The sequence below is a fragment of the Arvicola amphibius genome, chromosome 11 (genome assembly GCF_903992535.2).
Source record: "Arvicola amphibius chromosome 11, mArvAmp1.2, whole genome shotgun sequence".
Taxonomy (NCBI): Eukaryota; Metazoa; Chordata; class Mammalia; order Rodentia; family Cricetidae; genus Arvicola; species Arvicola amphibius.
The window spans coordinates 95,852,105-95,870,692 of NC_052057.2; the positions used below are offsets into that span (position 1 = coordinate 95,852,105).

At 49.8% G+C, this 18,588-nt stretch overlaps 1 protein-coding gene across 3 annotated transcripts in view; it reads left to right on the forward strand.

Moving 5' to 3' along the window:
• The window catches only part of Rusc2 (RUN and SH3 domain containing 2), a 52,012-nt gene that overhangs the window by 23,967 nt on the left and 9,457 nt on the right, over positions 1–18,588 (forward strand). Inside the window, exons 1-3 of one of the 3 annotated variants that reach the window (XM_038347182.2) lie at positions 4,516–4,901; positions 11,036–11,104; positions 15,300–17,396. In XM_038347182.2, the coding sequence (XP_038203110.1) occupies positions 15,368–17,396 (2,029 nt within the window). In that variant the 5' untranslated portion in view covers positions 4,516–4,901; positions 11,036–11,104; positions 15,300–15,367. Of the gene's footprint in view, positions 1–4,515; positions 4,902–11,035; positions 11,105–15,299; positions 17,397–18,588 lie in introns of those variants that run through there. The other 2 variants (XM_038347181.2, XM_038347183.1) reach the window with 2 other exon arrangements.

Here is an 18,588-nt window from a genome sequence, read left to right on the forward strand (position 1 = left end):
AAGCAGTTCTTGGTCAGCACCGGCTGGCATCTGGCTCTTTTCTAGGTGTAATTGCCCAGTGCTGCAGTCTCCAGTTATGGCACTGGGGCCTCGGGAGCTCAAGCATGAGTTCTGCCACGGGTTCTTTCTATATCTAGCGATATTATAAAGGTGCTGCACATTGTGGTTCATAAGGAAGCACAGACTCGGGGAAAAGACGATGCAGCCACACCAGGTCCTCGGTTCTGCTGCAGCGCCAGGCCTTTGGCAGAGGGCTTGCCTTTGATTGTTAGAGGCAGGCTTTTAGCCGGGCTCATCGGCAGCACACACAAGGAGCCCAAAGCAGAACAACGTCTGTGCTTCGAAAGAGGACACTATATTAGGGAGGCCTAATAAGGAAGCAGCTGGTGTGTCTGGGACAGCCCTTTCAGAACACTCCCAGCATTCTGGCTGGCCTTGCTTGGAGTCCAAAATAACGTGAAACCAGTTAAGAAAAGTATCCTGTTCAGCTAGGAGCAGTTCCACTGCCCAGAGGGAAGTCAGACGACCTTGTGGGTGTTGGCTCCATTCCAATTGTCGAGGCAGACTCTTGAGGCCAGGGCCAGGTGTGCTCAGGCACCTGGCAGCTTGTTTATTTTCCTTGTTACTCAGCCACTGATACCCACTATCAATGCTAGTTCTTACATCTCCAAATTCTCTGAGCATCTCTTGGATATTTCAGGGACAAGCGCTTTCCTCTAGGGAAGGCTGTGCCTTTGTCTGCACTCAGGGCCTCTGAAGACCAGGGAAGGGGGTTCTACAAGAGAACACTCATAAATTCACAGGCAGCATGAAGTGTATTTCTGCTCCAGAAAGCCAGTCTGCTGTTTCATTAACAAGTGATGTAGGAGCCGTGCAGAAAGAGGTGGTTTCTTTGTTTTGAGTATTTGTGTATGTGTTTGAATGTGTACGTTTGTGGGTGTGTGTCTGTGTGTGGGGGTGTCTGTGCATGTGTGCGCACACACGCCGAGCCCAGAGATCCACGTCAGGTGTCTTCCTCGGTCACTTCTTCACCGTGCTGTTTTGAGACAGGGTTTTCACTGAACCTGGAGTTTACCTACGAGGCTAGGCTGTCCAGCAAGCCCCAGGGTCCTCCTCCTTCCCTGGCTCGGGAATTACAGGCATGCTGCCATCATGCCCAGCCTTTTACGGACCTGAATTCAGGCCCTGGAGCTTGCGCTGCCAGCTCCACTGATTCCCCCCCGCCCCAGAGGTGACTTCCTTTATCTCACTCCTCAGACTCTCAAGTCTCGGCAAACCACGTTTGGGCCTATCTTTGCCTTTGCCCTGATGTTTCTGGAATGTTTTTCTTCAAGTGGTAGAATCCCTTTGAATTCTATTTAGACTCCCCACAGTGGGAAAAGGAAGTTGGGGAGCATGGGAGTTTAGCGTCCCATCTTCAACCAGAGCAGACCTGTTTTGTGTATTAAGGCTTGGGGAATACAATTGAAATCCAGCTGTATCACGTTCCCAAGCATAGTGCTGCCCTGCTCCCTGCGGAGGCATAGCATAGTGATCTCAAACTGGGTCCCTTTCCGACACCCCACAGTGCCTAGCACAAGGCAGTCCCATAGATACTTACAGTGTGCTCCTGGAGGCTGGACGGTGGCTCTGTCAGGGAAGCACTAGCCCTGTACACATGAGGGCATGAGTTGGATCCTTAACACCTCTGTAAAAACTGTCATCCCGGCTGCGGGGAGGCAGAAATGGGCAGGTCCCTGGGGCTTCCTGACTAGCTAGTTTTGCTAGCCTTGGTGACATGTGAGCATGTACCCACCAACCCAGCACACACATGCATGCAGCATGCACACTCAGATCTTAAGAGTCTCCGGATGAGCAGTGAGTTGGTTCCATGGGTAAAGGGGCTTGCCACCAAGCCTGCCAACCTGAGTTCAATTCCCAGAATTCATGTGAGGGTAAAGGAGAACTGACTCCTAAAAGCCGTGTCCTAACTTCCATATGTGTCCATGGCATGTTTGCATACACACACATAATGCATACACACACACAAACACACACAATCAATCAGTCAATCATCATCCAATAAATAAATGTAAAAGGATAAATTGCCTCAGGATACTTCAAGATCAGAAGAGTGCAGAGTAGAGTTTATCATAATTTATTCTGACCTGTTTTAATTAAGCATTTCTTATCTTTGTGATTAGATTCAGTCATCCAGTTTGAGGTGAGACATGGACAAACCTGGATTGTCGCTGACGTCAGATATGTCTGACTAGAGCAAAACAAACAAAAGCGCTCCCTTATCTCCAAATAAGCCCCTGAGGTGAAAGGTCCGTGGAGTGATTGTTGGGAGATCAGGGTCAAAGGTGTCATTACATCGTCCTCTTGCTCTGTCCCTTTAGACAGGGTCCTGCCGTGTAATCCAGGCTGACCACAAACAGCCCTCCTGCCTCAGCCTCCCAAATGCTAGGACCACCACACCTGTCTCCTTGTTGTGTTAGGGGCTATCCTCAAAAGTCTAGCATTCCTTAGCTCTGGATTAAATTTGAGAAGGAAACATTAGGAGCGGAAGAGATGGCTCAGGGTTAAAAGCTCCAACTGCTCTTCCAGAGGACCTGAGTTCAGTTCCCACGCAGCAGTTTTAGGAGATCCCACACCTCCTCCGGCCTTCACCAGCACCCGGCGTGCAGTGAGGTTAGGAGGTGGTGACACTGTGGTCTGTGTGTGCTGGGCTAAAGGAAGCCCTGAACATGGGAGAGCTGTCGCCAGTCCTGCCAGTGTGGCCTCAGAGGGGTGTCAGGGACATACCCTGGGCCCAGAGCTCCCGCAGAAATAAGCTAGCACTCCATGCGTCTGATCACAGATGGTGTCACAACCTACAGCAAAGCCCCGCAGTGGTCTCTAGCAGCTCTAGAAGAGGCAAGAGCCCCGTAACCTTTTCAGCCATCCTGAGAGGACCAGTCATGGCTTAACGTTGTGAATTCCTCCCTCTCTCCTTCCTTCCCTTCTCCGTCATTTCCTACTTTGCAGGCTCGGAGGAGACTGCTGTTCCTCAAGCAGGTCAAGGGTGGAGACGGGTCTTCAGTCACTTTGCATCTCTATAATCCTCTAGCTCAGTTCAGTATGGAGTCAGGAGATACACAGGTCTCATGAGGCGTGGAAGCAGCAAGGAAAGGAAAGAGATGAGTGTCATAGCACGTACCTGTGATCCCAGCACTCAGGAGGGTGAGGCAGAAGGATGGCCACAAGTTTGAGACCAGCCTTGACTATACAGCAAGTTGGAGACCTGTCTGAGCCATACACATATGAAGACACTGACTGCCTCCAGAAAGCCCAGGGGAAAGGAGAAGAGAGTTAGCACCCAGACCCATGTTTTCTCCTCCTCACCATGCAGTGACAGCAGCATGGCCGGCCCTCCACCCCATGGGTTCTACATCCACAGATTTCGTCAGCTGGGAGTAGAAATTCTTGGGAGGAGGCTGGGAAGACAGAGCTTGCTTGACACACACAAAGCCTTTGGTTCAGCCCCCCCCCCCCCCTTCTGGAAGATGGGGAAAGGAGAAAGGAAAACAGTTGAGAGGGAAAATCGAATGGGCCACCAAGCCCACCTTGAGAGCTGCTGTTTGGTTGTTGCTTGGTGGGCCTTTAGAGACAGGGTCTCTATGTAGTTCTGGCCACCCTGGAATTTGGGTAGGTAAACCAGGCTGGCTTGAACTCACAGAGATCCGCCTACCTCTTCCCCCTCCCGAGTGCTAGGATTAAAGGTGTGGGCCACCATTTCTGGTCTGAAAGCTGCTATTTTGAAGGATGGCATCGCTGAGCACGGAGTGAACAGAGATGGCATTCGACTTGCCTTTCTTCGGGCTCAGGTGTGGTCCACTAAGGCTCATTATTCTCACAGACTGGACGAGAACCTGAGCGAGGAAGAGATGGAGCTTTCACTGGGTCTATAGACAGAGCAGACATTTTTCTTTGATCTGACAGAAATCAGCCTCTTACTGTAGGCTCCACCTGGTTAAAGGGCTTCTCTCTCCTTATAAGCCCCGCTGGACCCCAAACACTGATGTGACAGGCCCTCCTCTGTGTCAGCTCTTAGACCCTCTGAAGACAGCAGACCCCACCTTGGCTGTAAGCATCGCCACCCTGCTAGGGAAGCCTGCCCAGCCCAGTGCTTTAATGAACAGAACCGCCCTGTGTACGTCAGGCCTGACTAAGACTGGGCTTCAAGAAAGGCGACTGCTCTTCTGTTGGTGGAATGAGGATAGGTGGTTGGGGGGTTTGGGTTTATTTTGTTTTCTCGCAGCCTTTGGGTGGGGCTTCCAAAATCCCTTCCACCCTAACCCAGCTGGAAGCCTTACTAAGGAAAAAACTGGAAAACAAGTCTTTCACAGTAGAAGGAAAGAGAGGGAGGGGCTTAAAGGGGCGGCCTGAGAGGGGAAGGAAGGAAGGAAGGAAGCGAGCTCCCAGGCTCTGCCCAGACTTCTCCCAACACGGAGCCTGGAGAGAAGCTGGGCCCAGCTCTCTCCATTTTTTGCTGCTGTCTGGAAAGTCTCCATCTTCCAGCACCTACTGCCCTCTGTGGCTAACTTCTGTCTCTACTGCCCCCTCCCCCGGGCTAACCGGCCTCTGGTACCGACCGGGAAGCTGAGTGGCTGTACTGTGGGCTTGCCTGCTCCTTTCCCTCCCCCTTGGTAGCGACGTCACCGCAGCCCAGCAGCCGTGGCAGCAGCAGCGGCAAGAAGACAGGCTGAGATTGCGCAGCCTCCCTGCATTAGCTAGGATGCCATTGTATTAGCAGAAAGCAGATCTTAGAAAATCAGCCCAATTCCCCTGTGCGACTGTGGGGACCAGTGATTCAGCTGAGATTGTCGAGATAAAGGTTGGCGGGAGTCACCAGGTCCAGCTCCAGGCTCCTGGCAGAGGTATGGCTCTGGCTGGGGAGGGGGCTAGCTAGCCAGAGGCAGGCTCACCGTTAGCATCTGGCTCTCGGAAAGGAAGAGTGGCAGCAGGCAGCCACAAACTCATTTCTGCATGCATGGGCGGGGGAAAGGGAGAGATTGAGCTAATGCTATTTGTGCTATTTGGTCGAGAAACAAGATCTTTTTCTTCCTTTCGGATATTGCTAAGGAAATGCTGCAGTTGTCAGAGTGAAGGGGTCAGATCTGTACACAAAGGCTGGGCGGGTGGAGACACCTCCACAGCTATTGTAAGTGAATGCTGGAAACAATGCAGGGTCCACACATCCTTTCTTTCCCAGAAGGCTGGTGGCTTTGCCTCACACATGCACACATGTATGCACATAGACACATACCTTGCTCTGCTGGAGAAGCCGCCACACTCCAGGTTTGGATGCCATAGGAAAGAATGTTGTCTAAAATGTCTCCCAGTGCATGGAGAGAGGGACCTGGCCCGTTACACTCAGCCCTCTTACAGAGCCACTGGCTAGCAGGAAGAGACCTAGGCATAAGCTAAACTAATACTCTCAAATCCACCACCCTGCCCTGGGGAAGGCCCAGTCCTGGAGACTGTCAGTCCCACAGTGCCCAGCAGGACCTCAGGTCAAGGTCAGATTACTAAAGAATAGCTGTGACTGCCTTTGCCCGCCCTGCTGGCTCTGAACAAACCAAAAAACAAGGAACTACTGACCAACAGAAGGACCCAGATGGGCACTGACAGAACCTTCTTCTGGAGTTCTCTTGTCCACGGTGGCCTTAGATTCTGTTCCCATCATCCAGTAGAGAACTGAGACACTTAGAAAAGACGGGGCTTCTGCAGTGTATAAATAATCAGTCTGGGAGCACAGGGGGAGAGGGTTAGTTCCCAGGAAGTGTCGAGGAATGTTAGCTCAGAGCAAGGACAGGGGTGTGGGAGCCATGAGTGGGGCAGGATGAGGCAGCCTGGGAACCGTGATGTGAGGGACAGGAAACTGGCTTGGCCAGTGTTGTGAGAACGTGGGGATGCCAACATGAAAGGGGCTGTGGGTTCAGAGTAGGTGATAGTCCCTATTTAAGTGGACTCCGAAGTGAGGGCCTGTCTAGGGAAGTAGGAAGCAGATGTTGTGGGTAAAGGAAAGAACTTGAGGAAGAGGGCGTGACCTCAAGTGCTCCCAACTGAGTTGTGGACGTCCTTGAGAACTGGACTAGCCAGGCCTGGATTCCTTTTAAACTGCGTGGCTGTGACTGTGTAACTGTGACGAACCCACTTCTGCCCTGAGGCCTTGGTTTCCTCCAATCTCAGGAGGCGGAGGCAGGCGTAGTAAGGTTCTGTTTGAGGTCAACCTGGTCTAGATAACAAGTTCCAGGCAGGTCGGTCAGACCTACAAAGTGAGACCCCACCTCAAAGACTTGCCAGGCGGTGGTGGCACATGCCTTTAGTCCCGGCACTCGGGAGGCAGAGGCAGGCAGATCTCTGGGTTCAAGGGCAGCCTGGTCTACAGAGCGGTGCCAGGACAGTCAGGGCTACACAGAGAAACCCTGTCTTGAAAGAAAAGTTAAATAAAGAACGCTCACAATGAGAATGGTTATCCCTGTCTGGGGTGTTAGGATGGAACCGGAGATGACATGTGTGCACCTCTCATGTAAGGCGCAGTAAACGACCACCCTAACAGCATGTGCTGAGCTAGATCATGAGACACCCCGAGGGACGGGCCAGGAAAGGCATTCACAGACGCTTTCCCTGGGTCTGGAGATCGAAGTTCCGCATCTCCACTCTCTCTGCCCAGCTAGGTGTAGCTAGAAGGCTCATCTTCCTTAAGAACGTCCTCCGCCTCCGTCTTTGAGTCTCTCAAAAGCACAACCCTTCCAGTTACACTCATTCATGGTTTCCGTGGTGTTTGAAGCAGAGCCACAAACCTCATTACATTGTTCCTCTTTGTGTTTGAGTCAGAGTCTCGTGTAGCCCAGGTTAGCTTGAACTGACTATATAGCTGTGGCTGCCCTTGAACTCCTAACCCTCCTTCCTGCCCCCCACCTGTTGGTATTATAGGTGTGCATGGTCACCACTCCTGGCTCTCCTTTCATTCTTAACTGATTTTTCAAAATGTTAAAAAGTCAGGGTTCCTGGATCCCGTCTTTATTGTGTTGTTTCTTTGTTTATTGCAGAGCGCTCTGGCCCTGAGCTTTATCTCCATGCCTCTCTTTTCTAGTTTAAAAGTATTTATGTGTGTAAGTGTTGTGCCTGCAAATATGTATATATATATGGGTACCGTGTGCCTGGTACCCACAGAGGTCAAAAGAGAAAGTCGGATCCCCTGGGACTGCAATTTGGGTTGGTTATGAGCTACCACATCAGTGCTGGGAACTGAACCTGGGCCCTCTGTAGCAATGACAAGTATTTTTTTTGACCACCACGTCATCTCTCCGCTCCCCCGCTTTTTTACTTTTTATTTTGAAATAGAGTTTTTGCAAGACTGCGCTGTGCAGTCTGCCTTGAACTCACGTGGTCCCCAGGCAGCCTCAAACTGGAAATCCCACCAGGTATCTGTATCACTAGACCAGACTTACTTATTTTTTAAAATGAAGATGGCCCTGCCATCTTTGATCTTCATGACCAAATATGCAATATTCCAGTTTAAAGTGCTCTGTACAGCCAGGGATGTGTCGGTGATGTTGGTCTGCCTTCCTTAGGGCCTTGGTTTAGTCCCCTGCACGACCAAAGCAAAGTGTTAATGTGAGAATTTGAAGGGGAGCCAGGTTTGGTGACGTGCTCCTTTAATCCCAGCACCCAGTAAGTGGTGTCAGGGGCAGCCTGAGCTACACACGCACACACGCACGCGCACACACACACACACACACACACACCTCTAAAACAGACTTAACACTTAGAGATCCAAAACAAAAATGTCCTTGTGAACTTTCTGCTGGCTGACCTGCAGCCAGTAGTAAACAAAGGAATAGGGGTCAGGGAAGGGGTGGGGTGAGGTGGGGGACTCAGAGAAACAGACAGATTCTAAACCACAGATTTAGAGAAAACATTGCAAGACAGATATCTGATAGAGGACTTATATCTGGCAGAATAAAATTTTAAAATACTGCAGCTCAGAAATAAGGAGTCTTTTTTTTTTAAATAAGTAAAATGGTCCACTACCAGGTTCCAAGTGCCACAGAGCCGATTATGTCTCTGACCTCTGACCTGCATTCTACTCTGGGGGAGAGAAGTAAACACAACTGTCATCACCCTCACCCCCCAGGGGTCCTCTGAACCCTCCCAAGTGTACTTGCTGTGTTCCTGGTCAGAGGGTCCATTTCTTAGACTCTGTCTGAGAGTTTGTTCTTCCATGTAAATGTATATGTGTTCAACAAACAGTTTGGGAGACTAGAACAAGAAATTGTTTGTTTGTTTGTTTGTTTGTTTTAGACAGGATCTCACTCTGTAGACCAGGCTGGCTGGCCTGAAACTCACAGAGATCCACCTGCCTCTGCCTCCCAAGTGCTGGGATTAAAGGTATGTGCCACCATGCCTGACCTACCTTCCTGCCTTCCTCCTTTCCTTCCTTCCTTTCTTCCTTTTTTTTGTTTTGTTTTCTTGAGACAGGGTTTCTCAGTAGCTTTGGAGCTTGTCCTGGAACTAGCTCTTTTAGACCAGGCTGTTCTCCAACTCACAGAGATCTGCCTGCCTCTGCCTCCCGAGTGCTAGGATTAAAGGTGCCTTCCTTTCTTAATTATGTGTTTACTTGTAAATGTCTCTTGTAAGTCAGGTGCCTTACAGTGGGGAGGAGCTCCCACTGAAGATCAATGATGGTTGTATCCCAGAAGCACCCTTAAAGTTGTTGTTCTGTATCCATGTACTTCTTAGTCCAGCCTGGGATTATAGCCTGGATCCTAAGGAGAAATCTAATATTATATATAAGGAGAAACCTTCTCAGAGAAACTGTTATTTATGTACATGGTGTGTATTTACTATACACAAACTAGATATGCAGATGAAGCAGAAGAAGGTGAGAATCATCCAGAATTAGTCAACAGAGGTCAGCATTGTAAATATTTTGTGTGTTTTAAATTTTCTTCCATTCATATAAACATAAAAATAACTTAGAATAACATCATAGTATATACATTTCATTTTCCCCTTTAAGTCAGTGCTCCTATTTCTACATTATGATCGTCTTGAGCCATGGTCTCACTGTATTGCCCAATCTGGCTCCGAGTCCTGGGTTGGAGAAATTCCTTTGCCTTCTGAGTAGCTGGAACCACAGGACACCACCATACTCAGCTAGTAACACAGAATTGTTTTAATCGTGCATGCACATGTGCGCACACACACACACACACAGACACATTTGGGGATGGGTAGGGTTTCACTCTGTAGCCCTGGAAGGGCCTGATTAAAAGTGTACACTACACCTGGCTTTATAATTTTTAATTGACCATTATTGGAATTTTAGAGTAGTCCCAACGTTTAATCTTTGTTATCCTTATAGCATATAATGAACATATGACCCAAAATAATCATTCATATATATATATATATGTATATGTATATATGTATATATATATATGTTGTATGTATGTGTATATATGTGTGTGTGTGTGTATATATTGTGTATATATGGGGAGATAGGAAGAAGGAAGTAAAGAGAAAACTGTGTCGTGTCTCTCATATCAGAGCATCCTAAAAAGTCCTCTTCCTTATTCCCCAAGATGGCCGTTAAGCAATCGTTCCCCATTCCCTGTCTGTTCTCACCTATTTCTGCGCATGCCCAACCCCTGCAGCCGTCCCAGTCCCCTCCGTCCCCAGCCATCTGCTGCAGCATCATTTCTTCCTCACTCCTCTTCACATGCATCCAATCTTCTGTGGCTTTTGTTTGGTTTGGTTTGGTTTCTCTGTGGCTTTGGAGCCTGTCCTGGAACTAGCTCTTGTAGACCAGGCTGGTCCCGAACTCACAGAGATCCGCCTGCCTCTGCCTCCCGAGTGCTGGGATTAAAGGCGTGCGCTACCACCGCCCGGCTGTTTTTTTTTGTTTTTTATTTTGCTTTTTGAGACAAGATTTCACAATGTAGCCTTGATTGCCTGGAATGTCCTTATTGAGATACAATTCATATACCAGTTGTCTTTTTTGTTGTAGAGAGCCGGCTTGTTTGTTTGTCCCCAGCTGCGCAGCCCCGAAGTAATCACACAAAAACTATATTATTTGCAATACTGTTTGGCCAATAGTTTAAGCATATTCTGGCTAACTCATATCTTAAATTAACCCATCTCCATTAATCTGTGTATCTCCACGAGGCTGTGGCTTATGGTAGGGTTACATGACCTCTCTCTAACTTTGCTTCCTTCTCTCAGCATTCAGTTTAGTTTTCCCCACCTAGCTCTGTTCTGCCCTGCTCTGTTATAGGCTCAAAGCAGTTTCTTTATTTAACCAATGGTAATCACAGCATGCAGAGGGGAATCCCACGTCAGTCTTAGTTGGGGTTTTTATTGCTGTGAAGCGAGATACCATGACCACAACTCTTATAAAGGAAAATATTATAATTGGGTGGCTTGCAGTTCAGAGAGTCAGTCCATTATCATGGTGGGACATGGCAGTGCACAGACAGACATGGTGCTGGAGAAGGAGCCAAGAGTCCTACATCTTGATCTTTAGGCAACAGGAAGTGAACTGAGACACTGGGTGCGGCTTAAGCATACAGGAGACCTCAAAGCCCGCCTCCACAGTGACACACTCCCTCCAACAAAGCCACACTTCCTAATGGTGCCACTCCCTTTGGGGGGCATTTTTTTTCAATCTACCACACCAGTATGTTTACCAGTATAAAATGTGTAACCATTACCAGTGTCTGATCACCCCACAGAGACCCCCCTTTGCCCTGAAGCAGTTGCTTCCCATCTGCCGGCCCTTACAGATTACTAACCTACCTTCCGTCAGTTGGTTTCCTGTTTGAGTCTGTGACGGCTCCTTTTCCCAGTATTACCTTTAAAGGTCCATCCGTGTGGTAGCATGGCCTAGTGCCCCGCTCCTCTTGTTGCCCAATGGTCCATTGTGTGCGTGCCACATTGTTGCTGATTTTTAGCTGGTATATAAATGACAGGAGACAGACTCTCTTCCTTTTCCATTCATCAGCTGGCTTGGAGCCCCGGCCACCCTCTGGGTTACTGTGAACGAAGCGGCTGTGACGTTTCCAGCTTCTGTGTGAGTGTGCTCTCCTGCCCTTTGAGTGTAATCTTAGAAGTGGGGAAATGTAGGTAACGTTCTGAGGGGCTGTTTGACAGTTCCCCCAAGGGCCTGCGCCATTTTACCGTGCCCTCGGCAGTGGGTGGGGTGCTCGTTCTCCATGTGGTCATCGACACTTGTTGCCTATGTATTTTGGTTTGGGCATCCTGGTGGGAGTGCACTGGTGTCTCACTGGGGCTCTTATTTTCTTAATGACTAATGATATCGCCCATCTTTTCATCTTGCTAAGCACACATAGGTCTTCTCTACAGAAATATCTATTCAGTGCTGGGCATGGTAGCACATACTTTCAATCCCAGTTCTCTGTGGGCAAAGGCAGGTAGATCTCTGAGTTCAAAGACACCTTGAGTCCAAGGCTGGCCAGAGATAGCGAGGCCCTGTCTTAAAATAAAATAAATTGTTAGAGTTCTTTGTAAATTTTGATTAGAAACCACTGTCAGAAGTATGATCTAAAAAGAGTTCCTCCCGTTCTATGGGTTGGCTTTTCACTTTTGTGTGTCTGTCTGAGTGAGCGCACATAGGCCAGAAGTCAGCCCCAGGGGTCATTCCTGGGGACCTTGTTTTCTGAGACAGGCCCTCTCTGTGGTGTGGGGTTTACCACATCTGCTGGCCTGGCTCACCGAGAGTCCTAAACTGTTTCCTGTCTTTAGTGGTGGATTTACAGCTGGGTGCCTTGCTTTCCAATACAGATTCTGGGGCTCAGCCTCAGGTCCCCATGGTCACAATGCACAAAGCACCTTCCTACCTGACCTCCCTCCTGGCTCTCTTCTCACTTTTTCAGTGATTTCCTTTGAAGCAGGAGGATGTTTGGTTAGGTAAGAAGCCATCACCTTTAGGTTTGGTTTACCAAGGTTTCCTCTTGAGTTGAGGATGCAGCTCAGGTGGTCATGCTTGCTTAGCATCCATGAAGACCTGGGTAAAGGCCTTAGCACCATATAAACTGGGCATGGTGGTACCTGCTTATAATCCTAGCACATGGGCAGTGGAGGCGGGAAGACCAGGATTCAAGGTCATCCTTGGCTAGATATGGATTTGGAGGCCAGGCTGTAATACATGAGACCCTGTCTCAAAAAAAGATTTCTTATTCTTATTTTTTCTGTAACTCTTAATCTTGTAACTTAGTTTGCCTTCTCTAGTTTTTGCTTTTCCACATCCATGTTGATGATCATACTCAACACAATAGGGATTACAAATCCAATACAGGAGAGTTCCTCTCAGAAGTCTTCATTTTAATGTGATTTAACATACATAATTATAATATATAATCATATTTAATTAAAACTTTCTATAATTGTCCCTCATGCATATAGTTATTGGTCATTGGCATTTTCCCTTTGACTAATTTTCTGTATGCCCTTACTGTATTCCACATGAAGAGCTTGGCCCTTTGGTCTAAATTAGTTAAAATTTAAGATAATGGTGGTATCAAGGGTTCAGTTAAATGATTAAGTAAGAGAAAGTAAACAAGGGATTTAGGGTCAGAATACCAAAGGGAAAATAGGGATCAGAAGGGAGAGAAGAGAGATGAATGGATCAGAAGAAATTAGACATGGGGAGTCTAGGAGAGAGAGGGCCTGAATCGGACAGCTCAGGACAGTTTGAGAGGTCATTCCTCTGCAGGGTGGCCAAGAGACCAGAATCCTCACCACCCAAGGAACGTTAACTTATCAGAGGTAAAACTTGGCTAGAGGAGACTCCAGGGGATCCCCAATAGTGATGGTTCTCTGGAGAGCAGAGCCAGTTGGGGCACTTTGAATATTCTAAACGCTGGCCTAAACAAGCATCGAGATTGGATGAGGCCCATGCGTGCCAGGTGTGGTGTCAGAGTGTGGTTGGCTGATGCAGGGGGGTAGAAGACGGCGAGGTTGGCGTCAGCCAGACTTGCAGTCACCCCACCTGTGTGTGTGCATGAAGCTCCGTTACAGTATAAGAATAGGAGGAGTATGTAGTCCACCATCATCAGAGGGGGAGAAAGGGTCAGCTCTGGTAGTCTTTGGTCAACTGGTTTAGTATGTTCTAAAATATATTTCTTGTAAATGACCACTGATTTCTGTGAGCATATGATGTCTGTCCAGTTTTTCTCCTCCGTGTAAACTTGTCTGCTGTAGCTGTGCAGACATTGCTGTCCTTTTCTCAGTGCCTTGTGCTCTCCAGACATCCCACATGGTGTTCTCAGTTATGTCACTCTTCCACCTTGTGTGCAGGTGTGCATTTGTCTGTGTGTGCGTGCATGTCTGTGCATGTCTGTATGTCTGTGTGCATATGTGTGTCTGTGTGTGCATATGTCTGTGCGTGCATGTGTGTGTTTCTCTGTGTGTGTATATGTGTATCCATGTGTATGCGTGTGTATCTACATGTGTGTATCTCTCTGTGTACGTATGTCTGTATGTGTGTATATGTGTCAGTGTGTATGTGTGTGTATCTGTGTGTGCATGTATACGTATATCTGTGTGTGCATGTCTGTCTTTTTGTGTGTGCATGTCTGTGTATGTGTGTGCATGTGTGTATCTGTGTCTGTGTGTGCATGTCTGTATGTCTGTGCATGTCTGTCTACATGTGTATGCATATTCTCTGTGTGCATATATCTGTGTGTGCATGTGTGTGTGTCTATGTCTGTGTGCATATGTGTATCTGTGTGTCTCTGTGTTCTGTGTGTGCATGTGTCTGTGAGTCTGTGTGCACATGTGTGTGTGAATGTGTGTACATGCCTGTCTCTGTTGGATGCTGTTTCTTCATTTCCCGGCTGCCTAGACCCAAAATAATCACACTGAAACTACACACACACACACACATACATTTGTTTTGTTTTTGTTTTTTGAGACAAAGTTTCGCTGTAGCTTTGAGCCTGTCCTGAACTAGCTTTTATAGACCAGGCTGGCCTCGAACTCACAGAGATCCGCCTGCCTCTGCCTCCCAGGTGCTGGGATTAAAGGCGTGTGTCACCACCGCCCAGCTATAAACTGAAACTATATTAATTATAATACTGTTTGGCCAATAGCTTATTTCTAGCTAGCTCTTACATCTTAATTACATCTTAAATTAACCCATTTCTGTTATTTTATATATTACCATGAGGCTTTTGGCTTACTAGAAAGGTTCCAGCTGGTAGCTCGCATCTTTCTCCTCTGGCAGCTTCTGACTCCACCTACTCTTTTTTTATATATCTCTTCCAGCCTGGCTATATTCTGCCCTGCTATAGGCTGAAACAGCTTCTTTTATTAACCAATGGTACTGTATATATGAATATATATTCACAGTATACAGAGGGGAATCCCACATCATGTCTCTGTCTCTGTGTGTGCATGCATCTGTGTGTACGTGCATGTATGTGTCTGTTTGTGTGTGTCTATGTCCGTGTGTGTCTGTGTCTGTGTGCATGTGTGTACATGTCTGTGTGTGCATCTATGTATGTCCATGTATGCGTGTGTATTTGTGAGTGTTTATGTGTATGCGTGTATCTGTGTGATTTGTCAGTATTTACCGCTTAAAAGAGAATGGGAACCCTGAGAGGTCTCAACTGGTAAAGACACTTCCCATGAGTTCACTCCCTGAGTTCACATGGTAGAAGGAGAGAATAGACTTCCACAGGTTGTCCTCTGACCTCCACACACATGCTGTGTCACACACACACACACACACACACAACCACACACCCTCTCTAAATAAATAAAGGTAATTTTTTTTTCTTTTTTTTGGTTTTTCAAGACAGGGTTTCTCTGCAGCTTTTTTAGAGCCTGTCCTGGACCTAGCACTTGTAGACCAGGCTGGCCTCGAACTCACAGAGATCCGCCTGCCTCTGCCTCCCGAGTGCTGGGATTAAAGGCGTGCGCCACCACCGCCCGGCTAAGGTAATTTTTTCATAAAGAGGGAGGAACATGTTGTCCCCGAGTTCCCCATACCTTCATATGTGTCATTAAAAGAGGCCTGGCCTCTTGTTGCAGTTGAACACACAGTGACCTTGAAATGGACAGGGCCCCGAGACCTGGACCTGCACAAGGCAGAGTCTGTTGTAGGGCCTGGGCTGTCAGAACCCCACCTGACCAGAGCCTTTACTCCTCTTGGACTCTCGTTCATCTGAAAATAACCTGGGGGAGGCCCTGTCCCTGATTTCCAGGGAGGTGACCTTAGGTTCCCTTTCTCTTCCTCTCTCCAGGTGCCAAGCTCTCCTCATGAAATGTGTTCTGCCCCACTGGGCTCCCAAGGCAGTGTCTGGTGCTGTTGATGCCCTTGTTGGAACTTTCCAGAATGGATAGCCCCCCTAAGCTGACTGGAGAGACCCTCATCGTCCACCATATCCCTTTAGTGCACTGTCAAGTCCCAGACAGGCAGTGCTGCGGGGTGGCAGGCGGAGGCAGCGGGAGCACAAGACCCAACCCCTTCTGTTCGCCCGAGCTGGGCCTCACTAAGTCAGACCAGGACCTGGGACAAGCCGACTCCCTGCTGTTCAACAGTCTGCACCCTGCCCCGGGGGCATCTTCGCGCTCTTCAGACAGTGTCAAGAGTAGGGGTCGGGATGGCCGCGGCCCTGGAGCTTCCAAACGGCACAACCCCTTCTTGGTGCAGGAAGGTGTGGGCGAAACAGGACTTGGTGACCTGCGTGGCGACACTGGAGAGAGTGCCACCCAGCAGTCCTTCCACCTGCACAGCGCCAGCCAGCCCGCCTTCCATCTGTCTTCTTTCCAGCTGCCATCATCGGGCCCTGGCCTGCGCAGGCCATGGGGCGCAACACGCAGCCGGCCTGGAGTGGTGGAGGGGCAGGAACGGGAGCCAGCAGCAGTCTTGGGGACCCAGCAGGGCAGCACCAGCCACTGCTGCCAGCCAGAGCCCGACTCTGAGACCATGGAGCTGGATGAGTGTGGGGGACCTGGTGGGGGTGGCAGCGGAGAGGGAACCCGTGATACCTCTGCCTTTTCCTTTGAGCAAGAGTGGAAGCTCAGTTCAGACGAATCCCCGAGAAACCCTGGGCGCTCGGGGTCGGGGGCTCAGCATTGCCACTGCAGCAGCGCGTCCAGTCAGTCCGAGGCGGCCGACCAGTCCATGGGCTATGTCAGTGACTCCTCCTGCAACAGTTCAGACGGCGTGCTAGTCACCTTCAGCACCCTCTACAACAAGACGCACGGCAGCTCCCATGCCACCCTCAACTCTGTCCCTCAGTCCTGCAGCGATTCTTCCTTCTGCAGCCAGTCCGACCCTGGGGCCTTTTACCTGGACCTGCAGCCCTCCCCAGCTGAGTCGAAAATGTCCTGTGAGTCCCACCACCCCGAGACTGGGGACGGGGAGGAGGGCTGTGGTTGTCCTCATGCCTCGTCCCCTGAGCTCGATGCCAACTGCAACTCCTACCGCCCACACTGTGAGCCCTGCCCAGCTGTGGCTGACCTCACAGCCTGCTTCCAGAGCCAGGCCCGCCTTGTGGTGGCCACACAAAATTACTATAAACTCGTCACCTGTGACCTGTCCTCGCAGTCCTCCCCAAGCCCGGCTGGCTCTTCCATCACCAGCTGCTCTGAAGAACACACCAAGATCAGTCCTCCACCAGGCCCTGGCTCGGAGCCAGACCCCAGCCAGCCCTCTGAGTATTACCTCTTCCAGAAGCCAGACACCCAGCCCGAGGAACAAGGAGGAGTGGCTTCCTCGACGGAAGCAGCAACTGCCATGGGCCCCACTGTACTCGAAGGGCAAGTGTACACAAATACTTCACCCCCCAACCTAAGCACCGGCCGGCAGCGCTCTCGAAGCTATGATCGGAGCCTGGAGCGCAGCCCCTCTGTCCGCCTGGGCTCGCTGGAGCGCATGCTAAGTTGCCCAGTACGCTTGAGCGAGGGCCCTGCAGCCTTAGCTGGGCCTGCTTCCCCACCCAGGAGGGTTACCTCTTTTGCCGAATTGGCCAAAGGCCGGAAGAAAACTGCGTCAGGCTCTGGCTCGCCACCACTCCGGGTAAGCGTCGGAGACTCCTCCCAGGACTTCTCGCCCATCCAGGAAGCCCAACACGACAGAGCCAGCCCGCTTGATGAAGGCACTCGATGCAGCCACAGTCTGCCAGCCATGCCCTTGGGGCCAAGCCTGGACCTCCTTGGCCCAGAACCCTGGTCCACCCAGCTTTGTCAGGGCGCCCAGTCCAGCGAGATGCCACTTCCTAGCCTCAGAGCTGCTGGGCAGGGCCCCTTGGCCCAGCTGATGGATCCCGGGCCTGCTCTCCCAGGGAGCCCAGCCAACAGCCATACCCAGAGGGATGCAAGAGCTAGAGCTGACGGTAAGGAACTTGGAGAACGCCAGGCTGCGCATCAGTTCTGTACCAGCCTGGACCTCGTTCCCTGGGGGTGGAGACAGGAAGAAGAGAATACCAAATAGATGGGTCACTAGGACTTGGAGTCTGGTACCCTGGGAAACCCTGAAGCTGAAGTACAGGCCCTTAAACCAGAAGTGGAATTGCTAACAGAGGCAAGGCGTGTGGTCAGTTGTAGACACACAGGGATTTACAGTGCTTGGGGCAGCTGAGGGACATGTCCAACAGGGAGACCGCGGTGGAAAATGGTGAAGTCTGTTCTTTGATTATTAGTGAAGAGCCTGACGTGGCATGTGCCTCTGCAGACTGAGGCAGGAGAATTGCTTGAGGCCAGCTAGCATGGGCAACAAGGTGAGACCCCCCTCTTTAAGAAAAAAAAAAAAAAAAAAAAAAAACGGAAACCTCAGAACTGACCGTTGCCCTGACCTTTTAGCTCCCTAAGCCAATCCTTTCATTATTGATTCCATTTCAAGTAATTGTTTATACCCCAGTCTGTCCTGGCGGTGCTAGCGAGATAACCTGACCTGGAGGGATTCCAATGAAGGACAGAAACAAAAAGCGGCCACTCAGGTACAAAGGTGGCAGTGTAAGGTTTGAGTCACCCGGAGTAGTGCAGTCAGACTGGGACTGAGAGGACTGAACGGTCTGGAGGAGAGGTTAGGGTTAGATTTTGTCCTTTCTTAGAAGAACATTCTAGGCTCACAAGAGTCTGTACAAAACCGCACGGGCTCGGAATCTGATTCTTTCCAGGAACTGCAGAAGACTAATTTAGCATAACCACTAGGATGGGGCGAGCCCCCTCAAGGGTTGGCATCAGAGCAACTGTGTTGTTACTGTTTGGTTTGGTTTTCTATTTGCTTAATGGCACGTTTTGACTTGCATTTCTAGAAAGATCCTTGGTGGTTTGGGTGGAAGGTGTGAAGTGCCTTCCTGAATGGAGAGACTGCTGACTTGAGTGGTAGTGGACCTCCCCTCCGCGAGTTCTCAGTCAGCTCTTCTACTTAGTGACAGCCCCGCTGGGGCTCTACAGTGAGACCCTGGGCGGGGCAAGGCGAGGTGGGGGTGGGGTGGCAGTTAAAACTGGTCGTCCAGGAAGATGTGTGGACTTAGCAAGTAAAGAGGAAGAGAGTCTGACCAGAGTGTGATTTAAGGGCTTAGC